Here is a 17,109-nt window from a genome sequence, read left to right on the forward strand (position 1 = left end):
TGCAAGAAGGGCAGGAGCTCTCCGCAATGAGCACAAACAGGCAGCACGAAGGTCAGCTTCTAGCGCACTGTAGCTGTACCTACCCGATCTTGGTAGCTACGATTTTGGCAGGCGCATCATTGATATTGCGGGTGGGCAGTGGCGAAGCATCGGGGTTCGTTTGGAGAGTTCCGCACAGAGCAAGAGCGCTGTGCCTCGCTTCTGCAGCACATCGGACTCCGACCGAGCGGGTCAGCAGAGCCCTGCCGTTCCCGAGCCGCGTTCCGGAGTTTAAGGTTAGGTAACGTTGATGTAACTTACCTGATGTTTGGCATTGTCGGAGGATTTCTGACTGGTCGTGGTCCGAATGTCCCGTTCAGCTGGGAAGTCACCGGACTCCCGACTCGTGTTAGTGGCCAAGTGAGAATGGCAACGAGTGTACTTCAGTGGAGGAATACCTCGAGCCTCCAGAGGTGCGGAGCTTCATAACGTGAACGATTCTCCTTATTCGGAAATGAACCATGCAGACAACGCCGGCCCGTTTACTCTGTCTTTTGCAGTGTATATCCCCCAACATGCCGGTGTCAACCTTGGCCATCCGGGCAGCATGTGCCGACCCCCCGGTTCTTCTGTTCTCTTAACCAGTTAAGGCGCCGCATATCGTCCCCTCGCAGGGCTCCATTTGCACTTCTTTATTTCCCTGAACAAGAAAAGAAAGGTAAGAATTTTGCTTATAAAAAAAAGAAGCATAGACCGAGGTCGTTACTTAGTCCTCTCCCCGAGCATCCGCCTTATCTCCTCCCCGGTCTTCTCCATCCCCCCACCCACCTCCCCGCCAGCTCCCCCCTCTCTAACTAGATGTTATTACTCTTTATTTCCCCAGCACCAACCCACGAATAAGCATCTGCGCCGCCCGCTGCCGCCGCCTGCCCGCCCTTGCCCTTGCGCGCCCCCAGCCATGGCGCCGGGTCGGGCCGCAGCTGCAGCGCGGCGACCGCGCCCGCCTCGAGCGTATGCTGCGCCGCCTCGTGGGCGAGGGAGTTGGCCGACTGGTGTTTGGGGTTGGGTTTACGGGTGAAGGTTTGGCGGGAGGTGGCTGCTCTGGTGGTGGTGGTGGTGGAAGGGGAGCTGGAGCGGGACCGGGACCGGAAGGAACGGGATGGGCCACAGGGTGAGCGGCTTTTCCGCGAGGCTGACGGCGGCTCGAGGGATCCGTGGCCTGAGCTCTGCTGCTGCTGCCGTGGCAACGGGCTTCGGAGACGGCTGTTCGGCGGTGAGGGTCGTCGCGGTACCCGGCATGATACTGCTCTCTGCCTGCGGAGGTGCGTGAGGTACTGCTGTGTTGAGAGATAGCATCTGCCCCGCGGGTCATAGTACGTGTCTTGCAAGTCGAAGCTTGGAGCGCGGGAACGGCTTGTTGTCACGGCGTCCCGGTGGCCTCTCCTGCTGGAATACCGGCTGGTGCTGCATCGGTCGTCGGGCACACGCTGAGACGAGAAGCCACTGGGCGGAGGTAAGCCGACAGCAGACTGCACAATCAACGGTCTAGGACGCCAAGCAACACTGATATCATCACGCGCAACCGGCTGTTTGAATAGAAGCTGTTATCTCTTGACGTCACTTTTGGGAGGAGCCGTCAACCAAAGTAAACAGCCGCTCGCCGAAGACAATAAGTCCGCGGTAACAGCTTGAACCAAGCGTCTTGACGGTTGGGTTGTTTTCCCTTCCCGACTTTGGCTAAACTTGCTTCCTAATGGTGTTTTTCTAATCATTTTTTATTTTATTTCTTTGGACCCAGCGAAAAGGACAGAGCATTGCTGTGATGCCCCCCTACCCTCCAACGGACAAACCGCAGCGAGCGCGCCCGAGGCAACTGAAGTAACAGGCTACCGGCGCCTGATCTCACGCAGCGGGTGTGTCAGATGGGACACTCGCAGTTCCCAATTCACTCCGCGAATAGCCGGGGGCATCAGTGTTCGTCCTGGAGGCGCCACTTCGCTCTCCGGGGGCGCGATCTCCCGGCCGATGGGTGTCGCTTCTCCGTCCGAAGGCGTGACTCCTCCGTCCGAGCACGGCTCCCCTCCCACCAGTGGCTGCTGATCAGGACTGGGCCGGCGGGCTGGTGCGAAGAGGGAAAGTCTGGGATTTCCTCTGTAAAGTCGGACGGATGACCCGCTCGCGCCGCCGCTGCTCTGCTGGGTCGGGGGCGGGGCTTCGAATTTCGGCCTACCGCGGTAGTATTGGACGGGGGTGTTGCAGATGCTGGATCCGGGGTCACGCTGGCCAGCCCTGTTTGCGTTGCCGGCCGAGCGGCTCCTCCTGCGGTAGAATCTGGGAGGCGTTGTGGAGGTGCTGGGCGGTTGGCGGGGCGTGGAGGCGATCCGGCGATCCTCAGCTGGCAGCTCGTACGGAGGGCGAACGAGTCCCGCTACCGGCGTGGCCGGCAGCTCCACCGGCGCAGTGTTGGCTGCCGGAAGCTCGGCCATAGGCAGAGGATCCAGCACAGGATAGCTGTAGGCTGGTGGAGGTACGAGATCTGCGCGATGCACAGCATCGGGGGACGCGGGCAGGTCGGAGACGCCCTGAGCGGGACCGAGAAAGTTGGCGTGTAGATCCTTCTCGCGCTTGCGATTTCGGACCGCCTTCAAGTAGGTGCACGCCAGTATGGCCGCTCCAAGCAGCAGACCGAGACCAGTCGCCGCGCCGACAAAGATGCCGGCGATCTGTCCCGGGGAGTAGCGTGACCCGTCATCCTCGACGGCATACTGCAGTGCGAACACGGTGCGCGATACAGTCACTGTGGACTTGGACGCTACTGAAGCCGCAGCGTTGATCGTTGTCGTGATCGGCGGCGGCGTCATGTCCTCCGTAACGGAACTGTGGCACGGCGTTTCCCCTCCCAGGAGGGTGGTCCACGGAGTGAAGCCGCTATCCAGGTCAGTGTTCAGCCGGAACACTCAGAATTTTCTTCGACGTACTTGGGGCAACAGCTTCCGGACACTGAGTAGTAGTCCGCCGGGCATCTGTTCATGACTGCCTCGCTCGCATCATGTGGCTGGGGATACACTGAGGCGTTTGTCCCCTGGACGGGAGTCTCTGGGGTGAACGGGCAGCAGTCGGGCTGGCTGTCGATGCACCCAATGAACGGGGCGTAATACGCCAATGTGCCATAGTCGATGAGCGTGTAGTGTGCCACGGCGCAGCGGTCTATCAGGATGGTGCCGGTCCCGGTGAACCGAGGCTGGAAAGGAGAGCTTTGCGCCGGGAGAAGGGTCCCTCCTTGAATTCGCGGAGGTGGCGGTGATAATGAAGTGAAGGAAGGTGGCCTGGTAACGAGGGCAAGTCAGCGGCTGGGTGTTAGTGTTGAGAAGGCCACGGCCGTGCTCCCGCCCGGGCTCGGGCCACGACTCACCGGCCCATTATAGGAGCTGGCGGCACGCGCGCTGGAGGACTGATCGCAGCCGCGTATCGTAAGAAGCATGTCACTTATGATACAGGACTGGGTTCGACCTACGCTCCAGATGCTGATGAGGCCATGGTCTGGCTCTGGAAGACCGTCATATGACCTCGACGCGGAAGTGACGAGGAAGGGCCACGGTGCGGCAAAGGAGTCACGGCGGTGGCATAAGCCGTTTTGGGCACCACTGCCAGGAGTAGCCGTCCTATCTTGGGGACCGCGAGAAGTCTTGACTGGGAGCAAAACGAGGTATGTCTCGAGGGTTGCACCAGTTCGAAGAGTTCGAAGATGACGGTGGTGGTGTTCCGCCCAAAGGGCAGAGATTGCAGAACGGTCACGTATTCCCATCTTATCCTGAGGGCTTCCCATCTTATCCTGAGCATCATGCAAGCTTGACGTTATCTCGCAAAACGTCACGAGTGTGTCGAGCCCGTCACATGGCGCCCTATCTTAGAGAAAAAGGCCGATGAAGAAGCCGAGAGCGCCAACATCGGGTACGGCTTCCGGGTCCCAGGCATCGCAACGGACCTGGTGCCTTGAACCATTGCCCTTTGGCCAGCCAGCGTCGGCCTGTTTCGATCTTGCATAGATGGGGCACGAGCATGTGGTCTTCAACATCGACCCCATTTTCCATTGTGGTTCCAGAACTTGACCGAACGACGTGACCGTTCAGTTGGCCAGTTGGGCCAGAGCGAGCCCAGCACGTGGGGACGGTAGTCTTGTGGCTGCCCATGAATGAATGCAAAGTCGTCGAAATACCCAAGTACTCGGGACAGACCATGCCATGTCTGGTCTTATCATCCAGGGCTGAAACGGAGGTAAGGTATCATGGAACGGCCGAGGAAAGCGTCTTCTGTTCGGCCAAGGGGGCATGCTCCCAGGTACATGCTTGTCCCCTCCCCAGTGACTTGACGAGCAATGTTGTTGTTTCGGTACGTTATCCGTCTAGATTTGATGTAGCATCAAGCAGCAACTCTCCGAGGTTTTGGGTGTTGATAAGTGGTCCGTTTCCGTACACTACACTAAGTCGAGGAGGGACATGAGATGAAACAGAATGACGTTCGTAAGGATGGGAATTAGGAAGTGGCCTACAACTCTACAGTTTACTGCGTAGATCCACACTGAGCCTAGACCTTGAATTGCATTACGCAGGACTTAAATCGCACCGTTACACGCACCCTCCCGGTGGGCGCAGTGGCGATGTGGGGCTCGGGTGCAGTGCTCGGGCATTCCACTGTTGACCCCCGGAAGTTAGGTGGGGTGCGTGGGGCTCAGGGCAGCACCGTGACGCCACTGCAACTGCGGATCGGCCCCGATCCGGACGGGACCCTCCAATACCTACAAGCTTCAACATTGGCCGCTCGTCCTCATGACCGCCAGGCGCTTGTGCAGGTGCCGCTGAGCACTGCAGGGCCACCAAGACACTAAGACGACCGGCCGACGATGGCTGATGCGGTGGAGACGGAGCTCGCCGGCACCGGCGCCAGCGTCATTGTCGTTGCGCCCTCCTCGCAGAATGCGCCGTCGCCACAGCAAGAACGCCACCAGCCACAGCAGCAGCAGCAACCACAACCACAACCGCAACAACGAGCGCCCGACGCAGCCAAGGACCCGGCCGAGCCTATCTTCCCGCTGCTCCACAACAATGCCGGCGCCGACGCCGACTCGGTCACCTCGGGGGCCTCGGGTCCCTCGCGCGCCGCCGGCGGCGTGGGTGAGGACAACGACGAGGACGAGCCCGCCGTTGCCCGCCCCTTCCACCGCACCTCGAGCCCTGATGTGCCGTCGCGACCTGGACTGGGCAAGACCGTCGAGGATGCCGACGACGACGAAGGGCGCGGCGGGGGAGCCACCTGCGCCGGCAACGGCCTACCGCGGCCGCGCCTGAAGCAGCAGATGCACCGCTTCAGCCTGTACGAGACGGCCAGCCGCTTCTACATCGTCGGTGGCGACGTGACCGAGAAGCGCTACCGCATCCTCAAGATCGATCGCACCAATGAGGACGCCTCAGAGCTGAGCATCACCGACGACAAGACCGTGTACTCGCAGAAGGACATGAACCAGCTGCTCGACACCATCGACGATGGCAACAAGGGGACCGGCGGCCTGAAGCTGCGCTGCACCACCTGGGGCCTGCTGGGCTTCATCAAGTTCACGGGACCCTACTACATGCTGCTGATCACCAAGAAGAGCACCGTCGCCATGATCGGCGGCCACTACGTCTACCAGATCGACGGCACCGACCTCATCCCGCTGACCTCTCCCAACTTCAAGATGGACCAGCGCAACACCGAGGAGTCGCGCTTCCTGAGCATCCTCAACAACTTGGACCTGACCCGGTCCTTCTACTACAGCTACTCGTACGACATCACCCGCACTCTGCAGCACAACATCGCCCGCGAACGGACAGCCCTGCTCAGCGGCCGTCCGTGCTCTGCCGACGACGACTTCAACCCCATGTTCGTTTGGAATCACCACCTGCTCCAGCCGGCCGCGAAGGTCCTCAACGCCCCGTTCGACTGGTGCCGCCCCATCATCCACGGATACATCGACCAGGCCGCCGTGTCTGTCTATGGGCGGACTGCCCATATCACCGTCATCGCTCGCCGCAGCCGGTTCTTTGCCGGCGCCAGGTTCCTCAAGCGGGGCGCCAACGACCTGGGATACGTGGCCAACGACGTCGAGACGGAGCAAATCGTGTCCGAGGCCATGACTACGTCGTTCCACGCGCCGGGACCCAGGTTCTTTGCCAGCCCAACTTACACGTCGTACGTGCAGCACCGCGGCTCCATCCCGCTCTACTGGACGCAGGACAATACCGGCGTCACCCCGAAGCCGCCGATCGAGCTGAACCTGGTCGACCCTTTCTACACGGCGGCCGCCCTGCACTTCGACAATCTGTTTGAGCGCTACGGCGCGCCCATCTACGTGCTGAACCTGATCAAGGCTCGCGAGCGGACGCCGCGCGAGAGCAAGCTGCTGGACGAGTACACTCGCGCCATTGCCTATCTCAACCAGTTCTTGCCCGCCGACAAGAAGATCATCTATCGCGCATGGGATATGTCGCGCGCCGCCAAGAGCCGCGATCAAGATGTCATCGGCACCCTCGAGACCATCGCTGAGGACGTCGTCAGAACAACGGGCTTCTTCCAGAATGGCGACGGCCACACCACCCCGATCCGGGTGCAGAACGGCGTGGCGCGGACCAATTGCATCGACTGCCTGGACCGGACGAATGCCGCCCAGTTTGTCATTGGCAAGCGCGCCCTGGGCTACCAGCTCCATGCCCTCGGCATCCTAGGCGAGACCACGGTCGAGTACGACACCGATGCGGTCAACCTGTTCACCCATATGTGGCACGACCACGGCGACACCATTGCCGTGCAGTATGGCGGGTCGCAGCTGGTCAACACCATGGAGACGTACCGCAAGATCAACCAGTGGACCAGCCATTCGCGCGACATGATCGAGAGCTTCAAGCGCTACTACAACAATTCGTTCCTCGACGGCCAACGCCAGGAGGCGTACAACCTATTCCTGGGCAACTACATCTTTGCGCAGGGGCAACCCATGCTCTGGGACCTGGCCACGGACTACTACCTCCACCACGAGGACCCGCGTACCTGGCTCGAGAAGCGGAAGCGCGACTACATTAACTGGTACACCCCCGAGTTTCTGGAGCCGCGCGTGCTCCCGCCGTACCCCGCCATTAAGCCAGCGGCAACCAAGAAACCCATATCCGCATACGATGACTACTGGCTCGAATACTACCGCCCGTCCACGCTCTCCTCGTTTCCCAAGATGTTCCCTTACAAGATGAATTCGACTATCAAATACATCCCCTTCAAGTCGACCCTGGACGGTCGCTATGATCTCAGCCCGTTCCGGGTGCGCACCGAGACCGACGGCGACGCCCAGGAGAAGCGGAAGGCCAAGAAGGAAGTTTCCATCGTCGCGCCGCAAGACCTGGCCCGCTTGGCCGACGACACGGAGACGTCCTCCGTCAGCGAGAAGCCTTCTAGTCCAACGCCCAGCGCCACCGCCGGCCACCACAGCCGCAGCATGTCGCTCCACCGCTGGTTGCACGAGAAACAGCAGGGCCCTAACGGAACCTCGCACCACAGCAACAATCACCACCACTCTGGCCATCACCAGCGCCACAGCAGCCTCACCGATGAACCGGCCTCGCCCTTCGCCTCCGCACCACCCTCCCACCAGCACCACCCTCCTCCTTCTCACCCCGAGCATCATTACCACCACCACCACGATCATCACAGTCACCACCACCACCCCCACAGCCAACACCCACAGTATCAGCAACAACAACACCCCCTACCCCGCTCCACCACCGCCGCGGCGGCGGACAAGCCGCACAAGACGGCGCTGGAGAAGTCGCGCGCGGCGCAGTGGACCTTCGCGCAGGTGGTGCACGACAGCCTCAACCCGAGCGTCAGCGCGGCCGAGGCGGCCGACTACGCGCGCTACGTCGCGCACCCGCACAACCTGCCGCTCGTCGTCTCGTCGGACCTGCTGCCCGCCGAGGCCGACGCGGTCGAGCCCGAGTACGTGCGCTTCGTGCACGGCCGGTGGCGCGTCGAGGGCCTGGGCTCCCTGCCCGAGTGGGAGGCGGGGGGGAACAGCACCACCGCCCCCCATGGAAGCTGGGGTGCGAGTGGGAATGGGCATGGGAGCGGCGGGGATGAGTTTAGGCAGGGGTTAATTGCGGGTGGTGGTGGGGGTGGGGGTAGTAGTGGCGTGGAATCTGCTACCGGGGAAGCGGAACGCGAAGAGGGCGACCGGGCGCTGTACGTCGAGACGGTGCGCGTTGCGGAGAACCCGCTCACGGTCACGGAGGAGGACGCGCTCAAGAAGCGGTACAAGGCGTACCGCAAGTGGCTGCGGGGCAAGAGCCTGTTTAAGCAGCAGCCGGTGGACTAGGAGATGCCGGCGGCGCTGACGGCCGGGTTTGGTCGCCGTCGTCCTGCTGGACGCGGGGATGTGTGGGAGGGGCGGGTCGCGGGGCGGTGAGTCGGCTGCGACCGGGGGGCCGGGGGGAATAACCCGGCGTCGAGAAAAAGAGAAACTGGGGAAGGTTCAGCTGGATGGGAACAGCTGGGCCAGGCGGGGCTCCTTCGCCAGCAGCGGCGCGACATGTGACGACAGATTGATCGGCCCCTGCTCGGCCGTCTTGAGCACGGCTGCGAGCGCCTGGGCCGAGGTCGCCAGCTGCCGCTCGATGGCGGCGTAGGTTGCTTCTGTGCCCGCCGCACGCCTGTCGTGCTCGGCCACGTGCAGCCAGCAGAGGGCGAGCGCGTTGATGATCTCGTCCTGCCAGGGCGAGGCCGGGATCCGCGGCCAGCAGTTGGCGAGGACCGCTTGGAGCGCGCCGACGGCGGCCAGAAGCGTCCCCGGAGCGACGGGCGCGAACGGGTCGGTCATGATGGCGGAGAGCATTGGGATCAGGTCCTGTACGAGAGGCATTAATATTATAGTGAGCGGCGTCTGGGGGGACAAGTCTGCTTCCTTCGGAGAGCCGCTCGCTCACCTTGAGATGCTTCACGGCGTGGATGCCCATCTCGTTCACGATCGCCTCCGTCTGCTGGCAGAGCACTTCGACGAGGCGGACGTGCGCCTTGGCGTGGAAATACGCCATGAACACGCCGTCGCGGAGCATTCTGTCCAGCAGGCCGTTCTTCGGCCCGCCGGGGATGCCGTCCTTGCCAGCGCGGGGCTGCTTGTTCGCGAGGCTGAGCAGCGCGCCGTAGGCGGGCTCGAGCAGCTCGACCGACTCGGCCTCGGGCGTCAGGCTGGGGAGGAAGGCGAGGGTCGGGAAGACGGCGTCTTCGAAGACCTTGGCTAGGCCCGTGTCGTGCAGCGTCCTGTCTGGGAACTTGGACAGGAAGTCGGTCAGGGTGAGCAAGCCCTGCCGGCGGATCGGCGTGGTTGAGTCGTCGGCTAGGGCGAGGAGGACGGGGATGAAGAGAGGCCAGTGCTGGGCAATCAGTTGGGTCTTGAGATTGTATGGAACGCTCAGCGTTAGCTATGTATAACTTTTGTTTGATGATACCCCCTTTACCGAGTAAAATTAATAAAACACACGGGAAATGAACTCACGTCTGCTTCATGGACTGCCCACGCTACGGCCGGGATGGCTCGGAGGTCGGTGTACTTCCACGGCTTGGTCAAGGCCGAGTCGTCCGGGATGTTCTCGCCGCGAGCCGCCGAGCTGTCCGCGTACTCTGCCTTCCGACCGGACGCCGTGATGGATGCCGGTTTGGCCCTGGAGAAGAGCGGGCGGAGGTAGCTCTGCAGGACAACCTCGGTGATGAAGTGCTCCTTCGTGGGCATCGCATCCCTGAACTGCTGCTCGAGAAGCCTCGTTGCTGCGGCCTTGGCCTCGGGCGTCGTCCAGTCACGCGTCTGATCTGCGAAGGCTACAAGGGTGAGCAGGACCTCGTCGTCCAGCCGCACGGGGCTGGCGAGCTTCATGAGCGCTTCGAGAGACTGGATGCCGAGAGAGGAAAAGGTCGTGCAGTATTGGACGAGCTGTTCGCGGGCCTGGGTGAGGGTCTCGTTGAAGACTGCCCCCGGCGATGAGTCTCGCATTCATCTGGGAGATAGATTATGAGACAGTGCTGTTTGAGCATACCTGCGGGTAGGTCACCGTCTTGATCTACGCCTTCCCCCTGAGAGACGGCGGGAGCGATGATCTTGGTGATGCTGTTTGCGAGGTCTCCGACAGCGTCCTGGTCTGCGGATGACCGCCGGACACGGTCTTCGCAGCGCAGGCAGACGAGGACGGCCAGGAGTTGTGCACGCACCTCGGCAATCTGGGGCGGATGGTTAGATTCAGCTGACAGAGGACAATAAGGAGCTGTGGTGCCTCACGTTGGTGCTGCTCACTGCCGGCTTCGTCGCAGAGGCCCTGCCCAGGGGCTCTCTTACCGCGTCCGCGAGCTCTCCGAGGGTGAACGATTCCGGAACATCTAAGGTTGCGGCAGGTTGCCCGTCAGCGACCGGCACCGGCATAGTGTATCAACACGTCGCTTCGAAACTTACGATGGGAGAGATGCTTGCGCGCTGCCTCGGGGGACTCGGTCGACTCCACCTGCGCCGCTGCGCCTGAGAGTTTATACCACGACATGTCGAAGCCGCCCTGTGATCAAATACGGGTTGTCCGCAGCTAGAGCAGGCTGTTGCGTTGTGGAGGAAGGTGGCTGAAGTGAGTTGATGGGCTGATTATGCGTTGTTGAGTTGCTGTGTAAAGCTCAACCTGGCATCGAGCTGCTCAGGTTGTAGGCCACTCAAGCAATCAGCAGGCATGTAGGTAAGCGGCGTGGGCGTGGGGCATGGAGGCGCTGAAAGCCCGCTGTAGTTTGGTGGGTCGGCCACTAAAACCTCCTTCTAGGGTCCAGGTAAGGTATGTACAGTACACAGTAAATACACGGCGACCTCCTGAACTGAGGTGGTTTGACAAGCGCGATTCAACACGATCTGGGTATCCTGTTCATCTATCTACTTAGAGCTCGACCTCAACGAATCCCCAGCTCGTCTCTCCTCCGCCGCACCTCCTCGATAGCGCCGGCCGGATCGTCCACCCCTGGATTCCTCAGCTGCCACGCCAGCGCCACGTCCAACGCCGCGCCCATCCACTTGCCCGGCTTCACGCCGAGCGCTGCAGTCAGGATCTTGCCGTCGACCAGACGCTTGATAGACGGCGCGTTCATGACGTCCAGCTCGACAAGATGGTCCAGGAATTGCTGCCATTCCGCGAGCACCGCCTCCTGCGAGCTGCTGCTGCCTCCTGCGTCCTTGCCCATTCCCACGCGAACTTCTACATCCACCAGGACGGCGAACAGCACCTGCAGCCGCCAGTGCCCGCCGCGGGTGTCCCAGTCTCGGATGGCCATGCCAAAGCGGTCCCGCTCGTGCAGACCCTCCCTCCTGTCGCGAACGACGTCTCGGAGCTCCAGAATGGCGTGCCGGTGGCGGTGGGCGGCCGTGATGAGGTCGCACAGCTTGTTGGGCGCCTTGAAGCCCTCTCTCGCCGCCTGCGCGGGAAGCGGCGGCGCGGGCTTCCCTGACTTCATGGGTGGATCGTCCGGCAGCTGCTCCCAGGGCGTGAGAGTGGCCAGCGACCAGGCGTAGTACCGCGCTTCCTCGCCCGTGACGAGCAAGTCGTAGATGGAGCCGGGCGTCTTGTTGGCCTCGAGCAGCGCCAGACACTCGTAGGCCGTCTTCCACGCCGTCGCGTCCGGCTTGGGCATGTCTTCACGCCCAGGGTTCGTGAACACGGCGTGGTAGAGCCCGAGTCGGTCGAGAAGCCGCAGCGACTCCACGGGTTGCTGACCTGCAACCGTACCGCAAAGTTCAGCCTTCACTAATCCGCTTCTCATCACAAAAGCAGGACAACCCACCTTTCAACATCTTCTCCAACTCTTCGCCAATCCTCTCCCTGCTGATCTTGACCCGCAACCTCCCCAGCACCCGCTCGTCCGCCATGACCCTCTCGGCCTCCGGATCAATGCGGAACCCCAACCGGCTCGCAAACCGAATCAGCCTCAACACCCGCAGCGGATCGTCCAGGAAGGTCTGCAGCGGCTCCATCGGCGTGCGAAGCAAGCCCTCCTCCAGGTCCCTCAGCCCGCCGACGAAATCCTCTACCTGGCCGGTATGCAGGTTGTAGAACAGCGCGTTGACGGACGCGTCGCGGCGCAGGGCGTCCTCCTCGGCGGTGCCGAACTCGACCACGGGGTTCCTGCTCTCGGCCGTGTAGGTCTCCTTCCGCAGGTTCACGAAGTCGACGTCTAGGCCGCACAGGCGGATGGTGCTGGTTTCCAGGTGCTTCGACTTGTCCGGGTTGCGCGGCACCGTGTGCAGGCGGCCGACGTCGCCGTCGGCCAGCCCGTGGCGCGCCCGGTGCGCCGGCTCGTCGCAGTAGACCCGCAGCCGGTCGACGAAGGCCTCGCCCGTCATCGCGTTGATCGCCGTGTCGATGTCGTGCGACGCGATGCCCAGCAGCTTGTCGCGCACCCAGCCGCCGGCCCAGCGCAGGACCAGGGGCTCGCGCGGCGGCGGCCCCTGCTGGTGCAGGTCCTGCTCGTCGATGTATTTGGCGGCGTCGAGGAGGAGCTGTTTGAGCTGCTCCTCGCGCGCGGTGAGGGTGATGGAGGTGGATATGGGGCGTGCAGGCATCGCGACGGTGAGTTTCTTGGACGGAGACGAGGGGCTTGCTGGTGGGGGAGATGAGATTTGCTGGAGCTTGCGCTTCATGAGGCTCAAAATGTTGGAGCAGCTTGAGATGCGCAGGGCCTGGATCCGGGCAAGTCCGACGAGCATCTGGGGGGGGACAGGCAGATGTTGTGTGTCATACGCTGCTCATTGTCACTTGGCATGCCAAACGTCCCCCGGAAACTTGTGGTTTGGCCGGTGACTCAATGAGCTGTGGCTTCCTGGCTGGTTGCCCCCGCCTGGTCACAGAGGATTATTTTCAGCGCAGTAAAGTCTGTTTCAAGACTTTTCCTATCACGGGGAGGAAAGTGAAAAGAAAAACCTAAGCAAGAGCTTCATTCAGTTGTGCGATGGTGCTGTTCTGTAATCGAGGTGTGGCTGCGATCCTGGTGGAGCACGTCACACAACATCCGCAGAGGGCTCCCCCTTATCCGATAAGTGCATACGGATAAGTGCATAGGCACGACTATCAAGGCCCATTACCTTTACTGTAATGTATGCAATCTCCACTGCAGGCCGCAACGCAGGTTGGATTTGGGGAATATAACTTTGTTCTCACCTATTGTAACGCTTCAAACTTCCTACGAACAGCTCGCAGCTCTTCTATCGCTTTGATTTTGCCATGGCCCAACCCATGCAACCATTTGAATAGGCAAACCATGGCTTCACGACGCATCACTACATACCTAGATATCAAAATCACCCTGAGGACTCAGCCTGAAGGGGAGCTATCCAATATCTGCTGAAGGCCCGTGTCTCATCCAGCCCACCACTTCTTTTATTTAAGAGAGAACGCAGAGTCCTAGGAGGAGGTTTGAGTGTTTCTTCTCAACCCACACAAGAACAGGCAAGAATATCGTTCATCATGCTCCCGATAACTGGGTTGAGGAGATGGATATGAACGATATTCTCGATCATGATTGATGACTCCTGCTGCGCCTGTTGGTGAGTTCGATGGATGCACGGTCGGGCGCCAACTCTACCTCCTGAGTGGGTGCGAGCGCCATGTCCCTATCTACCCCCAACACAACGTCTTTCCTCTCGGTGCTAAGGTGATGGGAGCGAACAAACAGATTTAAAAACAGGGAAAGACCAGCAAATGCAGCATACTAGACCAATAAGTTAGCCAGAGTCTCGGAGTGGTTTGTAGAAGGCAAGCGACAAGCATGTCAAGTGAGGGAATCGTCAAGAGTTCACAGGCTCATCATGATCCACATCTTCTTCAACGCCTCGAAGTACGCCAGCCGAACAACGCCCTGTTCATTGACCGGCAAATCGGAAATGGAGTCCACGCTAGCCACAGCGTGGGTGCCGCGGAATCGCCTGGCACCTTGCTCGCCGATATGGGCAACCAAGTCGGGATACGCCTTGTCCATTTCGTCTTGGAAGATGACGCCGCCAATAACAATGGATACAGCGTTCCAAATTGAGCGCAAGAAGCCCATGGTGGCTACCACTGCGGCAGTGTCTCGTACTGTGGTGGAGGCCTGGGCGGCTAGCACTGGTGGCTCAATGTTCATGCCCACGCCGATGCCGGCGAGAATTTCGAAGACGAATAGTTGCGCAAGGCTGGTGTCAAACTTGAGGTCGATGAAGAGTCCTGTTCCTAGGCCCAGCATCACCTGGGACACGAACATGAGAGGTAGGTAGATCCCGGTACGTTGAATGAAGACGCCAGCAAAGGCGGCTGCCAGCGAGCAGGAGACGATCAACGGCACGAGGTGCACGCCTGAGATGAGGGCGTTCGCGGCTAGCACCGACTGGGAGTATAGCGGCAGGTAGTAAGCGAGCCCTGTGAAAACATAGAAGTTGCAGGCGAACACAGCGAAGGCGGCTGAGGTCGAACACGCCGAAAACAGCCGTAGCGGCACGACAGGATTGACAGCAAACTTCCACTCAACCAACAGGAAGATGCAGATGACCAGGACTCCAGAGATGATCAGGGAGATGGTGGTCGCCGACGACCAAGGGAATGTGACACCGCCAATGTCGAGGCCTAGTAGGGCCATGAGGGTGCCGCCGACGATCAGCAGAGAACCGCTCCAGTCGATCAGCTTGAGCCCCGCCAGAACGGGTGTGTTGGATGATGGAACTCGTAGAAAGAGGAGCAATACGACGAACACGACGCCACCTATGGGAACTACCAGAAATGTTGAGATGAAGCGAGCGGACGAGGCGCTAGGCAGACTCAACTTACGATTGATCCAGAAGCACCATCTCCAACTGCGAAAAGTGGTACAGGAGAGGTTGAGTTTCTGGAAAACTCTTAAGGGGGGCCTAAGATGTTCAACTCACCTGAGTGTGGTTGTAAAAATCCCCCCAATCACGGGCCCGACAGCGCTGGCAATGGCCCACACGACCGAGGTGATGGCGAGATACAGACCGCGGTCCCGCAGCGAGAAGGTGTCGCAGATGATGACGTTGACCATGGTCCCCATGCCCGAGGCGCCTACGCCCTGGACTGTGCGGCCGGCTACGAGAGCGTCGATATTGGGGGCGAGGGCACAGAGCAGGCTGCCGGCCAGAAAGAAGGCGACCGAGATAAGCATGATGGGCTTCCGTCCCCAGATATCTGCGACGGAGCCCCACACCGGGGTGCTGGCTGTGCTGGCCAGGATGAAGCCGCTGCCGATCCAGACGTAGCCGGAGTTGGCCTGGAATGTGCTCACCATGGCGGGGATGGCGGGCGTGACGATGGTCAAGTCGAGCGCTGACATGGTGACGGATAGACAGAGCGGCACCATGATCATGGCGGCAGCCGCTGCTGAAGGCGTCTGACTTTGCTCATTTGGCGCAGCAACCTGACCAGCGGCAGAGCTTGTGGGGTCGACTGAGATGTTGCCGCTGCTGTTGACTTCCCGGGACTCGATAGCCATGTTGGAGGTGCCATCGTCAGGCATTCCGCGGCGATCCACAGCGACGGTGGCTGGGGTTACGTCGCGTACCGGTTCATCGGCTCTGGCGGACGGGGAAGAGGAGGTGCTAACTGTATGCCGACGCCCCATTTTTCACTGAATGGAGGGGTGCGCTGAACGAAACAGCAACGCTGAATGTATGAGCGGGCTTTGTTGAGTCAAACTTGGTGAGTAGCCACAAGGAAGAATGGCAAGACTTCTCGGTGTGTGACGACGTTTGAACGGAGTGCCGCATATAACTACCGGTTAACTTCATCTCAGTCAGATCGAATTAGCCGGTAATCGTAAGGAGTTGGACATCCTACACTGTGTTGCACGATGGTAACTAGGTTGTTATGTAAGCCCCGGATGCATACCTCCAGAATCCTGTCCGGCCGTACCGACCAGATAGCCGTTGGTTGTGTAATTTGTATAGGTATGCAAAGCGGGATGCTCTGGCGGTGTCACGTCAGGGGTAAGGGGCTCAGAGCTTGGCATAGCGCACTGGCTATAGCTTCTCCACTCCTGGATGTATATATACCACGCTCTGTTCAGTCTTTAGCTCTCCTTTGTACTGGAACAACGTACTCTCTCTTTGCATTCCGATACTCTACTACGATCCTACCGTTATATCCATACCTCGTAGCTCGCTATAGCGTTTCAGTTATAAGCCTAGGCGCTCTATAATTGTATATAGCTAGTAACCTATAGTAAGCTCTCTCTCTCTCTCTCCTTTTCTTATGCTCTATACCTCAATATAACGACTACCGAGAGTAGCTTAACCATTACGCTCTAATCCTATGTGGATTGGACCGAGTAGTTTATAGAGCTTAAGCTCGTAGCTATAAGCAATGGTATCTAGGACAAATATAATCTAGATACTCCCAACAAGCCTTAGGATAAGCGACCGAAAGTTCCTTTGGAGGATAAAGTAGTCGAAGAGCTTTATAAGAAGCGTACTAAGGAATTGGGTATCTCTATAGGCTAAGCCCTAGCTCCTACTGAATAAGAGGTTGCTACTAAGCTTAAAGCTATATATAAGGAATACCTTATACTCGTAGCTATTTAGGAGAGTAGGATAAAGTTATATTCGTTTATCCTCTAGTAGATTATACACTTTGTTCATTAACCTCTACTTAATGCTATATATATCGTTATTTTAAACACTAGACTTAGTAGTCTCCAAGCTCTTATTTACGAGCTTTATAAGTAGCTTATACCCTTCGACGTTCTTATTGAAGATTTAGCTACTCGACAATATATAATAGTACTATAAGAGGCGTATAGAGTAGGTATCAACCTATATAAGTGGTACTACTCTTGGAACGAGGTGTACCTATATACGAAGAGCTTCGATATCCTCGAAGTAGTCGGACCTAGAGTATTTAAATACCTTATCGAGGCGGTTGGTCATTGGATTGCCCTAGACTAGGCTCGTTACTAGCTCTCTAAGATCGAGGTACTCGAGGCCTAGGGGCGCCCGATTCCTACTCTCGAAGAGCTAGGCGCTCGCCTCGGCATTTAGATCGACAATACTACTATTAAAGG

General features: G+C 59.4%; 6 protein-coding genes across 6 annotated transcripts; 1 reads left to right on the plus strand and 5 right to left on the minus strand.

Annotated features, from left to right (window-relative positions):
- Positions 1–833: 833 nt before the first annotated feature.
- Positions 834–1,278, minus strand: THITE_110393 (uncharacterized protein; the record flags this gene model as incomplete). Its single annotated transcript, XM_003653030.1, has 2 exons — positions 834–1,028; positions 1,120–1,278. The coding sequence occupies 2 exons, from the start codon at positions 1,276–1,278 to the stop codon at positions 834–836; spliced, it is 354 nt and encodes a 117-aa protein (XP_003653078.1).
- A 587-nt stretch (positions 1,279–1,865) lies between these two features.
- THITE_151754 (uncharacterized protein) lies at positions 1,866–3,516 on the minus strand (the record flags this gene model as incomplete). Its single annotated transcript, XM_003653031.1, has 3 exons — positions 1,866–2,907; positions 2,958–3,305; positions 3,494–3,516. The coding sequence occupies 3 exons, from the start codon at positions 3,514–3,516 to the stop codon at positions 1,866–1,868; spliced, it is 1,413 nt and encodes a 470-aa protein (XP_003653079.1).
- A 1,277-nt stretch (positions 3,517–4,793) lies between these two features.
- THITE_2115099 (uncharacterized protein) lies at positions 4,794–8,563 on the plus strand. The gene has a single exon (XM_003653032.1). It carries the CDS (start codon positions 4,880–4,882, stop codon positions 8,372–8,374), a length of 3,495 nt encoding a protein of 1,164 aa, XP_003653080.1. The 5' UTR covers positions 4,794–4,879; the 3' UTR covers positions 8,375–8,563.
- THITE_2115102 (uncharacterized protein) lies at positions 8,453–10,690 on the minus strand. Its single transcript, XM_003653033.1, has 6 exons — positions 10,496–10,690; positions 10,325–10,422; positions 10,086–10,266; positions 9,551–10,017; positions 8,982–9,446; positions 8,453–8,902 (listed from the first exon to the last, which is right to left on the minus strand). The coding sequence occupies exons 1-6, from the start codon at positions 10,578–10,580 to the stop codon at positions 8,531–8,533; spliced, it is 1,668 nt and encodes a 555-aa protein (XP_003653081.1). The 5' UTR covers positions 10,581–10,690; the 3' UTR covers positions 8,453–8,530.
- A 44-nt stretch (positions 10,691–10,734) lies between these two features.
- On the minus strand, positions 10,735–13,039 carry THITE_2115103 (uncharacterized protein). Its single transcript, XM_003653034.1, has 2 exons — positions 11,854–13,039; positions 10,735–11,786 (listed from the first exon to the last, which is right to left on the minus strand). Exons 1-2 carry the CDS (start codon positions 12,773–12,775, stop codon positions 10,969–10,971), a joined length of 1,740 nt encoding a protein of 579 aa, XP_003653082.1. The 5' UTR covers positions 12,776–13,039; the 3' UTR covers positions 10,735–10,968.
- Positions 13,040–13,860: 821 nt separating this feature from the next.
- THITE_2088224 (uncharacterized protein) lies at positions 13,861–15,543 on the minus strand (the record flags this gene model as incomplete). Its single annotated transcript, XM_003653035.1, has 3 exons — positions 13,861–14,807; positions 14,865–14,890; positions 14,963–15,543. The coding sequence occupies 3 exons, from the start codon at positions 15,541–15,543 to the stop codon at positions 13,861–13,863; spliced, it is 1,554 nt and encodes a 517-aa protein (XP_003653083.1).
- Between the last annotated feature and the right edge of the window lie 1,566 nt (positions 15,544–17,109).

Source organism: Thermothielavioides terrestris, chromosome 2 (assembly GCF_000226115.1).
Source record: "Thermothielavioides terrestris NRRL 8126 chromosome 2, complete sequence".
Taxonomy (NCBI): Eukaryota; Fungi; Ascomycota; class Sordariomycetes; order Sordariales; family Chaetomiaceae; genus Thermothielavioides; species Thermothielavioides terrestris.